This window comes from Chionomys nivalis, chromosome 8 (assembly GCF_950005125.1).
Source record: "Chionomys nivalis chromosome 8, mChiNiv1.1, whole genome shotgun sequence".
Classification (NCBI taxonomy): Eukaryota; Metazoa; Chordata; class Mammalia; order Rodentia; family Cricetidae; genus Chionomys; species Chionomys nivalis.
Genome location: NC_080093.1, coordinates 61,828,401 through 61,844,107, shown reverse-complemented (window position 1 = coordinate 61,844,107; position 15,707 = coordinate 61,828,401). Strand labels below are relative to the sequence as shown.

The 15,707-nt window shown below is 47.1% G+C and overlaps 1 protein-coding gene across 2 annotated transcripts in view; it reads left to right on the top strand.

Moving 5' to 3' along the window:
• Positions 1–15,707, top strand: part of Dock1 (dedicator of cytokinesis 1) — a 497,567-nt gene that overhangs the window by 472,644 nt on the left and 9,216 nt on the right. For both annotated transcript variants that reach the window (XM_057777087.1, XM_057777086.1), the window contains exons 47-49: positions 1,909–2,046; positions 8,450–8,595; positions 13,275–13,473. In XM_057777087.1, the coding sequence (XP_057633070.1) occupies positions 1,909–2,046; positions 8,450–8,595; positions 13,275–13,473 (483 nt within the window). The remainder of the gene's footprint in view (positions 1–1,908; positions 2,047–8,449; positions 8,596–13,274; positions 13,474–15,707) is intronic.

Below are 15,707 nucleotides of genomic sequence, written 5' to 3'. Positions count from 1 at the left end.
ATGTGGAACAAAAGGGCCTCGAAAGACCGTTTCAGGCCCGAGGTCTCTGGTTTCCCTCCGTGTATTAAGCACCTCGTTTGTTGGACAGAGCTGCACGGAATGGCTTTTTATTTCCTTTCAGTTAGGATCACAGCTGCAGCTCAGCTCCAAATAGACGTAGAAGCAGGGGCCAAATCCTATCCTATGAGAAGGCTTTATCTGCCCAGTGTCAGGGATGCCTGAGAGCTGTGTAATCTCTCACCTCCTAAGTTTCGCCTGCCAAGCCACAGGTTCCAGCAATCCCAGTGCAAACAAGGGTCTCACCTCTCTCATCCATCAAGTATCCTCTTTGATACAAAGAATACTTTTGCCACCTGGCGACTATCACCACCTCCACCACCACCAAACACAGGATAGTTAGACTGTATTTTGCACGTTTGAAACAGCCATTCTAAATCAGAATTGCTCTTAGTGTCTACAGTGACTATGGCTTCGCCTAGAGACAGCCTTCCCACACCTGCTTGCCTCCCCTCTTTCTCAGACAATATATTTGCCTTGCCATCCAAAGTTGTCCCAACGTTGTTGTGTCGTTACCCTTCCCCCAGTCAGAACTCAGGAAGAGAAAGCCTGGCAGTGAGCATTTCTTAGGCTGGCCCTGGGCACATGACAACAAGCCCTGGGAAGCTGGCATCTACATGAAGAATTCACAGGGACTATGAAAACACCCTTGTTCTGAAGGTTCAGCTGCACATGGGTCTTTTGTGATAACTGGATAGTTATCACAAAATAATGGATTTAGGTCCAAATATCAACAAAACAAACTTTTCTATCAGTGGCTTCTGAGCAGGCTGGGTGCTTTGAATATGGGGATACTTTCGTGCCCCCCCCCCTTTCCTGGAGTACAAGAGAGGCAGCAGCTGTGTGCTATAAAAGGAAGCAGAAACAGATCATGAGTTGATTCATCTTGCTAAGATTCCTTGAGTTTGTTCACATGAAACTCAATTGTGTACTTATTATCCCTCTTACTAATAAATATGCTGGTTCGCGTTGGTATTCTATCTTATTAGGAAAATCAGTTTTTAATCAGTATCTTTATTTAATTATAAATTATTAAGAGGAAGCCTCTTAGCTTGATTGCATTGAAGACTGACTAACTTCCAGTCTGGGTACCAGGGGAGAAGCAGAGTTCAGGGACAGAATGGAGCCTGCTCCCTTGCCCACCCTCTAGCTGCAACCGCTCCAGGGGTCTCTGCCACCGAGAGAACGAAAATGTCTCACGTGGCAATTTTAAAGGTCAGCATCATTTCTGCGGAAGTGAAGTGTTGGCGTGGATCCCTTGTGACAGTCGTGTCGGCAGAGAAGCGATTATTTTTGGTTTTGAGGGAGAATAAATTTAGTTTTTCTTTCCAAGTCAGAATATCCGTCAGGACGATAGATCACCTCTAATTGGATTGTTATGTTTGGGGCAGGCTTCTCAATTGCCTATAAATACAATCTTCTCAGCTGATGAATGGGCTCTGCCATGACCTTTCGCTACCAGAACAAGGCACATGTGAGCACATTCAAAGCACATCTGTCCCCAGACTCCAGGGAGAAACACTGATGTTAAGTCTGTTTGGGGATGGATTGAGTGACAAGACTCTTCCCACCCCTGCCAAGTAACGGAGCACCCATCATGTGGGGAGCTCTACCCTCCTTAAGGTTCCCTCAAGACCCAAACAGTTCTTATTTAAACATTTCTTTATCTGGGGGTGGGGAGCGACCTGCGTGCTGATGAGTTTAACCAGTCACTCTGATTTGGGAACAAAAGCAGGTGCAGCCAGCCTGCTGTTACTTCCTCCTGCTGTGCATTGCTCAGTCTAGACTGTTCCCCCAAGTCAGGGCCGCCAACCTGTGATTTTGTTTTTCTTTTCTTTTTTTTTTTTTCAGATTCCATTTTTGGCTGAAGGGATCAGGATCCACGGAGACAAAGTCACTGAGGCCCTGAGGCCGTTCCACGAGCGCATGGAAGCCTGCTTCAAGCAACTGAAGGAAAAAGTGGAAAAGCAATACGGTGTCAGGACTATGGTGAGTGGCCAGGTCTGTAACGGCGTAAATGAATGCAGACAGATTATAAAAATATATATAGCTTTAATGGGGAAATAGACTTACAGGACCACAGGTTCCCGCGGAGAACAGGAAAGCAGAAAAAGGGGCTGCTGGGATCATGCCCCGCAGATTTATCAGTAAACATTAGCCCGAGGCAAACACGCCCCCTAATGGGCGGGACTTATCCCTACACAGGTCCCAGGAGAGGTGGGTCCCATTAGAGCAGCAGGACTGAGGTCTCTGTAATGCTTGCTAGGAAATGAGGTGTCAGCGACCACAGCCTCTCATCGGCCCATTTTAGGAGACTTGTCAGTTACCACATACCTTGCTCATCTCGTCTGAGTAGTCTGCTGTGGATGCTGATGCAGTCCAGGGGTCTTGGCAGGGCCGGTTAGCGAGTTAAAAGTGGGGCGGGGGGGGGGACATCTAGAGTGAGACAGATAGCAGAGGAGAGATCCTGAACACCACAGAGAGCAGCTAAAGAAAGGCATTTGTCAGAGTTGAGGAAACATGCATGCAGCCGACACACAGGAAAAGACCCTCCGCAAAGCAGGTAGGAGTCAGGAAGCTGAAAAATCTGGGCTCTTCGGCTCCAGAGCTGGAGGGTCTTTTAGGTCTCTGAAGAGTTTTCCTCCACCAATTTAGGAGTGGTAAGTTTGATGGTTGTTTGGCCTACAACTGTTGTGTCCCGATCAAGGCCTTCAACTTGCCGAGTAGTCCATCAACAGAAGGCCTGCTGGTGGGGGATAGAGCCTACCGGGCCAGTGTTTTAAACTGCCAGGCTTTCGTCTCAGGTCAAGTGGGTGAGGAATAACCCAGTTTTGGAAAGTTTGCCTCCTTTATTATCTAGCTGTGGTCCTTCTCCCTGTTTGTCTGTCTGCCTCCCAGTCCCTCAAGGTCATGCGGAAATTTCCCAGAGGTACTTGGGGACTCAGTTGGGTTACAGAGCTCATGCCTGCTGACATGCCATACACGGAAAGCTGTATAACCCTCAGGCAATAGTGCTCACGTTGTTCCAAAGCAGAGATGGGGTGAGGCAATCCCTAGCTTGAGGTTGAAGTGTGACACACACCTTTAATCTCGGCACTTGGGAGGCAGAAGCAGGTAGATCTCTGTGAGTTCAAGGCCAGCCTGGTCTGCAGAATGAATTTGAGTTTCAGGACAGCAAGAGCTACACAGAAAAACCCTGTCTCAAAAAAACAAACAAACATGGCCAATGGGCTATAGAAGATAGCTTTATTAGTAGCAAGCTTTCCTTGCAGCGTTAGGACCAAAGTTCAATCCCCAAAATTCATGTGAAACAAAATAAAACAATAAAACAGGTATGATGGCACACACATGTAATCCCAGTGCTTGGAAGGCAGAGAGAGACATGCAGATTCCTGAAACTCACTGGCCAGTTCTGTCTGTACTTGTAGAGCTCCAGGCAAGGTGAGAGATCCTGTCTCATAATACAAGGTGGATAGCACCCGAGAAATTTACCTGAGGTTGTCCTTTGACCTCCACATGCATATTCATCCATCAGCACACACACACACACACACACACACACACACCATGGCCAGGAAGGGACAAGAGATGGGTTACTGGTGTTCTAAATTGTTGCTAAAGACTTAGCTGTTGGAGGAGGTAGGAATGATGCAGGCTGGGAGCAGGCAGGGATTTGAGTGGCAGGCTGGAGCCAGTGCAGACAAAGGCATACCTGTGACAGATGAGCACAAAAGGCTGGTCCTAGAAAGATAAACAGCCTCTAAGAGCCATGAGCAGGGACAGCAGACTGTGCTCAGGACCCGAAGCAGAATGGCTCAGGTGATGAGTTCCTGGGAAGTTCCTGGACTAGGACTGGGGTCAGAGGCGGGGCAGATGGTCAGCTTTGGTTTCCAGCAGTGCAAGGAGCCCAGCTGCTGTGCTCTTACAGACATGCCCCCACTGGGCATGGCTCACGGTGGAACCTACCTCTCCAAACCCAGGGCCAGTGCTTTGTCACAGACCCAGCAGGACATAAGTCTAACAGAAGAAAATCATCCCGGGCTCTGTTGTGCAAACCAGCAGATGAGAGCCTGGCCTGACAGCCCAGTGGGAGCCACTGCAGGTAAACAGCTCATCATGCAGGTGCCTGGCCAGCCCTGCTGCCCTGGAGGACCCTTCTGCAAGTCACAATCCTTGAGCAATGCTTGATAGCTTGGAGCATGCAGCTTGTCACAAGCAGGGTTGAGTGGCAAAAGTTTATGGGTGTGTTACAAGGCAGCTCTTCCAGAGTTTCCTGTTGCTTTGAAAATTTCTAGGAATTAAACAGTTGTTTAGGCTCCAAGTTTTTTTTTTAACTATGTGCAAAGCTTTCTGTTTAATTCTGTTTGTTTCTATTTAATGTGTCTTCCACAATTAAAGAAACCTAGTGGTCTTGCCTGGCACTTTTAACATCCCTCCTCTACTATGAAATATCATGGAGAATGCTTGCCATCAAGTACAAGTCAAAACAGAAAGCTAGGGCAGGAAGGTAGCAATAGTGTGCGGGGAGAGGGACTTAGTGAGGCTATGAGGGTCTCTTTTCAGACATGTTTCCCTGGTACCTTGGCACACATCCTTGACTCAAAGACAAACAATTTCTGCATCACCTTCTCCAGATGGCATGCTTCTCTTGGTGGGGCAGCCAGACATCCCAGCCAGGGACAATAAGACTTTCAGAGTGCAATCAGGAGACAGAATTCAGGGAGTATTTGTACCCATGGGTACTACTATGTAGATAGCCACCTTCCTGAGTCCTACTCCATCCTGGGTTCCAGAATGAGGCTCTGAAGCCAGTTGTTCTGGGAAGACAATGGCACAGGCTGCAGCCTGTCCTTCTATGAGGAATGTAGTCATAAAGGCAGTGTGGGAGGTGCCTGTCTTGTCTTACCTACTTTGGAAACCTACAGGCATCTCAGAATACTTTGAAAAGCAGTATTATATCATCCTCTTTCCAAAAGGATGGGTTTTAAAATAAAAAACCCACAGAAAGGACATAAGCCATTTTGTCAATGTTTCTGAGCCAGCCTAAGCCCCAGAAAGGGACGTTCTAGACACTCTCTGACTGTGCAATGCCAGCGCCTCTCCTGCTTGCTCCTCTGCATCTATTTTGTCGATTCTGGAGATTCAAGGAGACACTGCTTCCTGGATGAACACAGAACAGACTCCTGGAGACTCCCAGAATGGAAACAACTGAACCCTTTGCTGTCCACAGTGTTCGAGTGTGGGGGCATCTGCTTTTGCCCCCACACACATGAAATCTTTTTCTGTTTATTGTCCCTCTTGTTCTCTTCCTAAAGTCTGGTGAGGACCAGGACACCTTGCTTGTCTCTGCTCTCTATCCTCCACCCATCTCTTTACCTGAAACAAACCACCATTCAGACGAATTGGTGGTTGGGCCTCCAGGCCCATGGCTCCAGGTGGCCCCTACCACTAGTTCCCTATGAGCGAACGCCTTCCATCCCACAGCCCAGAACATCATTGTTCCACCCCATCAGCTTCAGAGTTCGACATCTGTCTCTCAATTGACTCTAATGGCATCTCCAGGGCAGTGCTGGGCTGCTTTACCTAGTGGGAAACTCAAACCAGCCCCTTACTCTAGGACTGCTTCTCATGGCCCCATACCTGACTCCCGCCAGGAACAACATGATGCCTGAGTCTCCAGTTCACAGGTGCCCTTTAAGTGCACCTGCTTCTCTCCCTCCATGAAGTCACCTTGATCTAGTCACCTGTTCATGACTCGGTGGGCAGTCAACACTTAGGGTCATGGTTGGAAAGTATACTTCAGCCAGGAGGCAAAGGTGCAAAGTTCAGAGGTACAGGGCAGGGCCAGAGGGTCTAGGAAGACCAAAATGAATTTTCTGTCCAGATACCAAGGCAACAGGGCAAGGGCTGCAGAAGCTGCCACCACCCTGTGGCAAACCTTATAACTCATATGCATCCATCGTGAATCCCCACACTGGAGCCACAGCGAGAAGAGGGCTCTCTACAGGTTCTAAAAGAAGTGTGCAGTGGTTTCTTATTTTGTACACTATCATACAATTTTTGCTAGAGACAAAGGTCTAGCCTGCTCTAACATCCTACTCCTAACCTGTTTGGCCCTGTGGCTGGAACAGGCAGACAGCAAGGCACTTCTGTTATCATGGCCTTGAGCTACCTCTTGATCCTGGGTGAGATTCTAATTGCTTCAGATGGAACAAATGAGTCTTCTTAGTTGTAGAATTCTGGGCTCTATGCAGTGAAAAAGTGGTGAGACAAATGGTCCAGAAGAGCCACAGCTCCCCTCAGCGAGTGCCCTTTGGGTACAAATCCCCAACAAGATTTCCTGTCCATCCTTGGCCAGATCCTACCCGTGACATCCTCCTTTTATACATCCCAAATGCATGTGCATCCCAACCAGGACTTAAGGTTACCTTGCCAGTCCTTGCTGATTGACAAAAGGAGGCTTGAACTACTTCTCTGATCATTCTACTACTTCTGGCCCCAGTGGTCTTCTGTGGACCCATGAGGACTCATATCTTTTGGGAAGAGCACAGACATAATACACCACATGCTGGATGCTCTTGGGAATGGGGCACACAGTGCCAGGACATCCCCCCTACACACACACACACACACACACACACACACCAACTAGGTTGTTTCTTCCCAACTGTTGGCTTGGCATTGTGGTGGTGAAACACAAGGCGACAGACACACACACCCCTCTCCAAGTTACAGTTGTCAGCAAAGCCTTAAGTTTGCCTCCTTTTTTTCTCTACCTACATTCCAAATGGAGAGTAATGGATTCAGGCTTAAAACACTTTCAGGGGAGTCGGGTAGGCAGTCCCTCCCCAGCTCGATAGCTGTTCAGAGACATAATCACTTTCTCCAACTGATCCTCTACCTCCAGCCCTGTGGAAGAATAGCCAGAGATAGTGTGGATCTGAGAAGGCCAAAAATTTGACCAGGTCTCATTCAAAACAAAGTGAGTCAAAGCCTATCACCATTTGATGATTCCAGAGAATAGATAGCATCCCAGGTGGGTAGGATGATGAACTTCACTACCTTGGGTGGTGATGAACATGTCAGAAGGGACCTAGATAGAATCCACCCTGGAATCAATGCGAATAGCAAGAACAAACAGCTGCATCCCTGGGCCTAGCCCAGGGCAGAGGAGAGACCCTATTAGTCAAGGTATCAGTCTGCATACCGGCAGTGCTTCAAAAAGGGTTAGGAGAGGATGTGGTGTAGACTTCGCGTCTCCAAGGGAAACATTTCCACATGTGGGGAGAATCTCCATGTCACCCTACCCCTTGTAGCTTCCTCCTGGTGACTGGTTAGTCCTAGTGGACATCCGTGGAGATGCCCGCTGGCACCATCATTGGTACTAAGTTCAAGACTCTGAGCTTGCAAACCCAGATGCTGATTGCTTTGAGCCAGTGGCCTGCACTGTGCCAGGGCTCATCTCCTATTTCACAAATAAAGTTTTATTAACAGACAGCCACGCTCTTTTCTGCATCATCCATGGGCACCTTGGTGCCACCATAGAACAGCAGGATAATTTCAGCAGAGACCTTAAAGAATATGTAATCAACACTTTGCTACCTCCAAAGGCTGAGACAGTCATATAAATCAACTGTCCTGTAGATGATTGGTTGTGTGACCTGCCAGCATCCTGGAGTGGGGTAGGGAGGCTGATGCGGCACAAGGGGAGTGACACACAGAAATGTGATTTCTGCCAACCCAAGGAAAGTATTTGTGAAACAGCTGTGGTCCAGATGTGCCAACATCTGGCTCCAGGCCCAGGTACACTAGTGTTTCCTACCTAATTAGATGTAGATACATGCTGTAGCCCATTGGCATTGGGCTTCTTGGGTAATGTATAGCAAGTTATGGAAGAGAGACCAGAAAATGCCACCTTGTGGCTGTTTTCTGGAATGTGTCATTGGTCCTCTTGTGGAAGAGAGAGACCCCACAGCCTAACCCAGGCTTCTCTGCATCACCGTCATTCAATGGAGAAGGTCTCCCTCGGGTGTGGAGGTGCCCTTTGTAGTGAGGCCTTTGAGCCAATACAGCTCTGTGAGTCTGGACGTCCGGCTCGGGTGTTACTGTGCAGTTCAGCAAAGGTCATACAAAGATCTTACACATTCTATAGTCACACTCTCGATGCCTTCTGCATGAAAATTCCTGGTGAGTACCACCGCTGTAGGACAGGAGAAGAAATTATACTTAAAATAAGCATTGAGTCAGGTCTCAAGAGTCTTCAGAACAACAAAGGAAACGGTGTATGAAGTGTGGGCCCACATAGGTCTGGATCCCACACTGCTGAGGTTGCTCCAACACAGGACTCTGTCCACAGTGGCCTGGGTGTTAACTTGTTTTCTTCCTCTCCCAGCCCTCGGGTCTGGACGACAGGAGAGGCAGCCGTCCACGCTCCATGGTGCGATCCTTCACCATGCCGTCATCCTCCCGACCTCTGTCTGTGGCCTCCGTCTCATCCCTCTCTTCTGACAGCACCCCTTCCAGGCCAGGCTCTGACGGGTAAGAGGGCTTAGCAGGAAGGCTGGGCATCTCTTGGGGTGCCATGGGGATGGGTGAGTGGGCTTAGCAGCTGGGGGTTCCAGGTGGGGAAGGCTGGGCATCTCATCAGATGCCACCAGTAGCCTGGGGTTGCTTAGCACCCCTGGACGTGCTGTTTTGGAAACTGAGGCACTCCGAGACACTTGACTTGTGGTACCCAATAGGACATTAGAGGCTGGATGTTACTGTGAAGCATCTTGCTCTGGGTAGCATTGTCAGAGAGCTGTCTGTTAAACCTTAAAACTCCAGCTCTTCCACTACCCATGTCAACTGTCACAGCCACTTATATGATTAGCTAGCTCACTTTTTGAGAGAGAGAGAGAGATTGATTGATTGATTGAAAGATTATTTCTATTTGTTACTAAAAAATAGATGTTTTGTTTTATGTATATGAGTGTTTGCCTTCACGTGTGTATGTCTACTACATGAATGCCTGGTACCCACAGGGACCAGAAAAAGACATCAGAGTCTCTGGAACTGGAGTTGCAGATGGCAATAAACCACCATGTGAGCGCTGGATTTGAACACACACACAAAGTCCTCTGCAAGAACACCAGGCTCTTAAGTGCTGAGCCATCTCTCCAGTCCCAGATTTATTACTTTTTAAATAGAAATTCTTTTTCATTAAATACTTCTTCTATGAAAAACTTTCCTACTTTAAAAAGTCACCTACTGTATTAGACTACTCTGCAGAATAGAAATCATATTATTCCCCCCTCCTTTTTTATTGTAGTCAATTGCATCATAAAAAAAACCTTTAAGGGTGGGCGAAGTATCTTAGCAGGTAAAGGCGCTTGCTGCCAAGCCTGACCTAAGTCTGACCCTTGGGACCCACGTGTGCAAAGAGAGAGCTAATTCCAGCAAGTTGTCCTCTAACCACATGGATGCAGTGGTTTACATGCACACACATACACATACCAGATAAATAGATGGTAAAAATGAAAGAAAAGCACCTTGAAATAAGTGTGTTCATACATTCATACACATTCATACTGTTGTACAAACACCCTTCCCTAGACCTTTTCTCACACCTGTAGACCACGCCTTGCATCCCCCTCGTTCAGAGACCACAGCAGCAGCCACTCTTCCCTCTTCCACTGAGCTTATTACCCTGTCCCCTATCCATAGCAGAGGATGTGGGCTGCCTTAGTTCTACAAGACCATCTTGAAGACCCCCACCTAGGAACTGAAAGCCGGCAGGAACTTTCCAGTTTACAGGCTAGGTAACACTCATGAACCCTCAGTGTGGCTCGGACATTAGCTCAGACTGTTGCAAAGATCACCTTGAGGTTTGTGTTTAACTGTTGTTTTTGAGTGCCAATCCATCTAACAATGTCTTACTATGTAAAAAGGAAAAGATATCACATACAGTTTTCAGGTCTGTAAAGAACTTCTGGACATTGAGTTTTCCTCAGTTTATCCTCGTCCTTTCAGTTGTCAAACCTGACGGCTCCTGGCCTCTGTGGTGTGTAGTCACTGCCATCCAGGCAATATCAGGGACAGCTCAGTTCTAAGCACCCTTTCCTGCCAGCATTTGACATGCCTGGTGGAGAACTATAAAATCTACCTATGTTCTTTCCTTAACAGTATTTTTTATCTGTGTCTGATATTTAGGCCAAACCCATATGGAAATTCTCCACTTAGAGGTATTTAAATCATGTGTGTCTGTCACTTGGAACAAGATAGCTAGAGAAATTTAATGCAGCTTCCCTTCAAGAGAATCCCCAGGCTAGTTAGGAGAGGGTTTTTATATTCCTGAGCACACAGGGGTTAGGTGGAAATTGATGGATAGGTTTTAGATGGAGTGGTGTATTACAGTCGGCTCACCCAGGAGGCGTTTGTTCAACCTTTAACTGGGAAGTATCTCTATTAGAGTCCAGAGTTGTGTTCGTTCTTGGGTTGGCATGCTTTGCTGTCTGACTAATGTGGACAAAATGAAGCTTGATCTCCAATGGCATAGATTACATGCAGAATAAAGTTCATTCTGGCTACAGTGGTCCTTCCTAGGGCAAAGAAATGTACAGCCACCTGTCTCTTTGGAATTTCTTGAACACACACCAGGATAGACCCTCCTCCTAGGGTCCAAAGGGGGTCACATATCCTCTTTTTGCCTACTTAAATTGTCTCAAGTTCAGAAAACCTGGAATACAGTGATAACATTTTTTATTGTTGCTTCTAATATGTTAGGCATAATACTTCATGCCTCATGAATGTTGATTTGTTGATATATATAGATGATAGATAGATAGATAGATAGATAGATAGATAGATAGATAGATAGATCAATCGATCGATCAGTAGGTAGGTAGACAATGGTAGATGATAGATAGATAGATAGATAGATAGATAGATAGATAGATAGATAGGTAGGTAGGTAGGTAGATAGATAGATAGATAGATAGATAGATAGATAGATAGATAGATAGATAATGATAGATAGATGGAAGATAGATAGATAGATAGATAGATAGATAGATAGATAGATAGATAGATAGATAGATCAGAATGCCTTTGTATTAGTTACTTCCCTGTTGCTGTGATAAAATACCCTGACAAAGGTAACTTAAGAAAGAAGGGTTATGTTGGTTCACAGTTGTAGAAAGATAGAGGCCATCCTGGGGAGGGAGGTGTGAGACAACAGGAAGGAAAAGAATAACAGCACAGACGGGAGACTGATCACATTGCACTTAGGAAGGAGAGAGAGACAGGAAGTGGGTAGTGGGTCAAGGCCATAATTCTTCAAAGCCTGACCCCAGTGGCACACTTCCTCCCACAAGACTCCACCTCCTAAAGGTTCTATAACCTCTGCAAACAGCACCGCCTACTGGGGACCACGTGTTTAAATGCATGAGCCTGTGGGGGACTTTTCTCATTCAACCACCACAACCTTTATGGCCAAAGCCAAGAGTTGATATGTATATCACCAGTCGTTTTTAATGCTTTCATTGAATTTTTATTTTGGGAAATTTGGGGGCATGCAGAGTGTGGAATAGATAGTATCATGAGGTGTCTTACCCCAGCAGTCAACCTTAACATTAAAAACTCCCTTCCAATCTTATTTCCATCTGTATCCCACCTCCTCCCAACGTTATTCTGTAGCAAGTCTTAAACTTCATATCATGTAATCCGTTGATACTTCCATGTCAGTTTCTAAATGAAAACAGTTTTAGAAAATATAGCTGTGTACTTTACCATCACATAAAAAATACTGACATGAATCCTTAATCACCATAATATTGGTATCAATTTCATATGCATCTTTTTTCTTATTATTTCTATCTCTCTCTCTCTCTCTCTCTCTCTCTCTCTCTCTCTGTGTGTGTGTGTGTGTGTGTGTGTGTGTGTGTGTGTACTTATCTGTTGGTCCTCATCTTCCACCAGGTTTGAAGCTTCTTGTTGTTTGTTGTTAATGTGCACCAGACTAGCTACCCCTGCACTCCTGGGTATTCTCCTGTGTCTGCTCCCATCTCCTTGTTGGAGTGCTGAGTTTACAGGTGGGCAGCACCACACCCATCCTCACGGGGGTGCTGTGGATTTGAGCTCAGGTTCTCACGGATGCCGAAGAGCTTCACACACGGCACCAGCTCCCTGCCCTACCTCACTTTATATATATAGTTTGTTTGAAACTAGACTAAGTGAAGCCCTCACCTTGCCCTTGGCTGATATTATCTCCTTAAGTCTCCATATCCACTTTTTAAAAACTGTCATTTTTCTTGTAATTTGTTGAAAACTCCAGATTGCTTACCTTTCTGTGTCTGCACTGAGTGGATCGTATTGATTTTGTGCCCTAGGGTGTGGGTGCTGTCTGATGAGTGTCTGCCCTCCCTACTAACAACATATTGGGAGTTGACTCTAGAGGTCTGGTGTAATTCAGGTTTGATTTGGGGCCAGCTAACCTCATAGGCAGCTATAGGCTCTTCCCTCCAGAGGCACATCTGAGCTGATTTTCTCTCTCTTGGTGATGTTAATGGCCATTGGTAATCAGTGCTCAGATTCAACACCATCACATCAAGGAATCCCATCACACAGCTCTGTTAGACTGGGAGGAGCCACAGGTGAGTAACACGGTTTTCACACTTTGTGGTTTTTATCTCCAATAGATATATGTACATTTATGTGTATGTGTGCACATATGTGTTCATGCATGTATCTTGTATGTGTGTGTGTGTGTACAAGTGCACATGAAGGCTGACCTGACCAAGTGTTGTTACTCAGGATCTATCTACATTGGTTTTTTTTCTTTGCTTTGTTTTGTTTTCTTTTTTAAACAGGGTCTCTTATTGGCCTGTAGCTTACTAATTCAGGTAGGCTGCCTAGGGAGCAAACCCAGAAACAAGCTCACGCCACCACATTTGGGTTTCTCATGTGGGTTCTGTGGATCAAGCTCAGGTTTTTGTGCTCGCAATGCCAGCAGCTAACCCCCTGACTCTCCAGCCCAGTACTTTGTTGTGACATCATCCCTAGTGGGCCACACTGCATCTAAAGGTCTTTGCCGCCTCTCGCTCTGAACCATTCCTTCCCTTGTGGAAGTCTGTGGATACCGGAGCCTGGTGCATAGTGCCTGACTTCACAAACCTCTCCCGGGTAACGAGCGGTAGCTGCCCGGTAACGACACTGATTCAGATGCCTGTTTCTTCTAGGTTTGCTCTAGAGCCTCTGCTGCCGAAGAAGATGCACTCCAGGTCCCAGGACAAGCTGGACAGGGACGATCCAGATAAGGAGAAGAAGGACAAGAAGAAGGAGAAAAGGAACAGCAAACACCAAGAGATATTCGATAAGGAATTCAAGCCCGCTGATAGCTCTCTGCAGCAGTCTGAGGCTGTGATCCTTTCTGAAACGGTAATTTAACTGGGGAGCAGAGGAGTTCTGCTGGGGTACCTGGCATCCACCCAAATCTGCATCTAACTGAGGGGGCTGTCAGATGGATTTTTTTGAATTTTCACACACAAAAAAATTGCAACTTAAAAGCCTGAGGTCTTCACATCTCTGACCTTAAATAACCCGACAGTCAGAGATGCAGAGCAGAGCTCTCTTCTTCTCCCAGGACACATGCTGTCTTGGCCTTCATCCTTTTTCAGAGGGGCTGGATAGGTCAGTTCCCTGCAGGCACCTCACATGTCTAGGCTCCTCATAGTTCTGTTGGACTGGTGCCCTCCAATGTCCTAGCACCTCAGAGAACAGAAGCACGCTGCTTTCACAAATCATTGCTCACTGGTAGCAAATGTCCCCTCTACACCTTCCCTACTGACTGGCATTCTTTTTTTTTTTTTTTGGTTTTTTTCGAGACAGGGTTTCTCTGTGGTTTTGGAGCCTGTCCTGGAACTAGCTCTTGTAGACCAGGCTGGTCTCGAACTCACAGAGATCCGCCTGCCTCTGCCTCCCAAGTGCTGGGATTAAAGGCATGCGCCACCACCGCCCAGCCTGACTGGCATTCTTAAGCCGTAGTCACTGCCTGAGGGTTGTAATCTGCCCAGTATAAAGCCAGCGAGATGACCCGGACTTGCTGATCTCAGTGTGATCCGCAGAATGCATGTGGTAGAAGAAAACTGACTCCCACAAGTTGCCCTGTGAACCTCCATGCATGTGCCATGGCATGTGCAGGCACACACCAGCATACATGCATGCATATACAAAGCAAAAGAAGTCAAGTACAAAGTAAGCATGCTCTAAGATGAGTCTTGGACCGAGGCCCCTCAGAAGCACACTGTAGTGTTTAGGATCTAAGTGGAGAAATGAGGCAGAGAGTGTTTCAGAGAGAGAGAGAGAGAGAGAGAGAGAGAGAGAGAGAGAGAGACGTGGATAGTACTTGACTAGTAAGTGGCCAGAACATGTCTCCCTGGGCCACAGCTCCATTTTGGCTATGATTAAGGACATTTCACCAAATTCTGAACCAGGTACACATTTTGTTTTGTTTTTTGTTTTTCAAAACAGGGTTTCTCTTTGTAACTTTGGAGCCTGCCCTGGAACTCACTCTGTAGACCAGGCTAGTTTCTAACTCACAGAGATCTGCCTGCTTCTGCCTCCCGAGTACTGGGACTAAAGGTGTGCGCCACCACGGCCTGGCCAGGCACAGTTCTTACAAGTCATACAAAAACATGTCAGAGGGAACATTCCAGCCTCAACAACAGTCATGCTGCCTGCTTGACTCAAGTTAGAAGGCAGAGCAGGTGCCAGAGCTGTGGCATGGCTCAGGAAGGCCGTTGGCTCCCTGGCTTGTGGACAGGTGCTCTCACTGGAGCTGGGCTCTAGTGTCTTTGTGCAGACACTGGTGGCCAAGGGCATCGGGCCCAGGAAGCACTGGTCAAGGCTGGCATTAAATGTCTGGGCACTGGGCAGTACATGAGAGGTTCTGGTGAGCCACTTGGCAATTTCTGCCCATTACTCTAGAAAGCTGTGCCTCCAGCACCCTCACGAGCGAAGATCTCCTCTCTGGTCCCACAACATCCTAACTGGTTGGCTCCGCTTCCTTCTTTGAAATATTTACTCAGAGTCCCGGTTACTGCACAGTTCTACAGTCATTCTTGGTTAAGCTCTGATTTAAGATATTAAAACTGGGCCCCAGGAAAGTTGAGCCCAGCAGCCAAAAGGACCCCTGTTGAATCATGTGAGGACAAATCCAAGGACACGGCTGCTGCTGAGCCATCACAGTAGAATGTCTGTCCTTCTCAATGATGACTGCACTCCTGGGGAAACACCTGCTAGTGACAGGGCCAGGTGCAACACCATGTGGACCTCTCAGATCACAGAAGCTACACAAGGTCAGAGGACAGAGCGTTGACTTTGCAATCAGTAGGTGCCTGCGGTTCAGAATGGCCAGGGATGCCACAGCAAAGTCCTACCCTACTGGTCAGGTGTGGTGCACAGCACATCTGTGCACATGGAGGCCTCCTCCAGGCTACTGGACACAGATGTTTATGTGGTCACCTAGGAAAAGGAGTCACGTTGGAAAGCAACTACATGGTCCATGCTGACTCTAGTGCCCCCTAGTGTTCCCAGAATTCTGATGTTGCTAAGGCTCCCCCTCAATATACCTACACACTGGTCTCCCTGGCTTCTGCAGTGTTTCTCAGAAC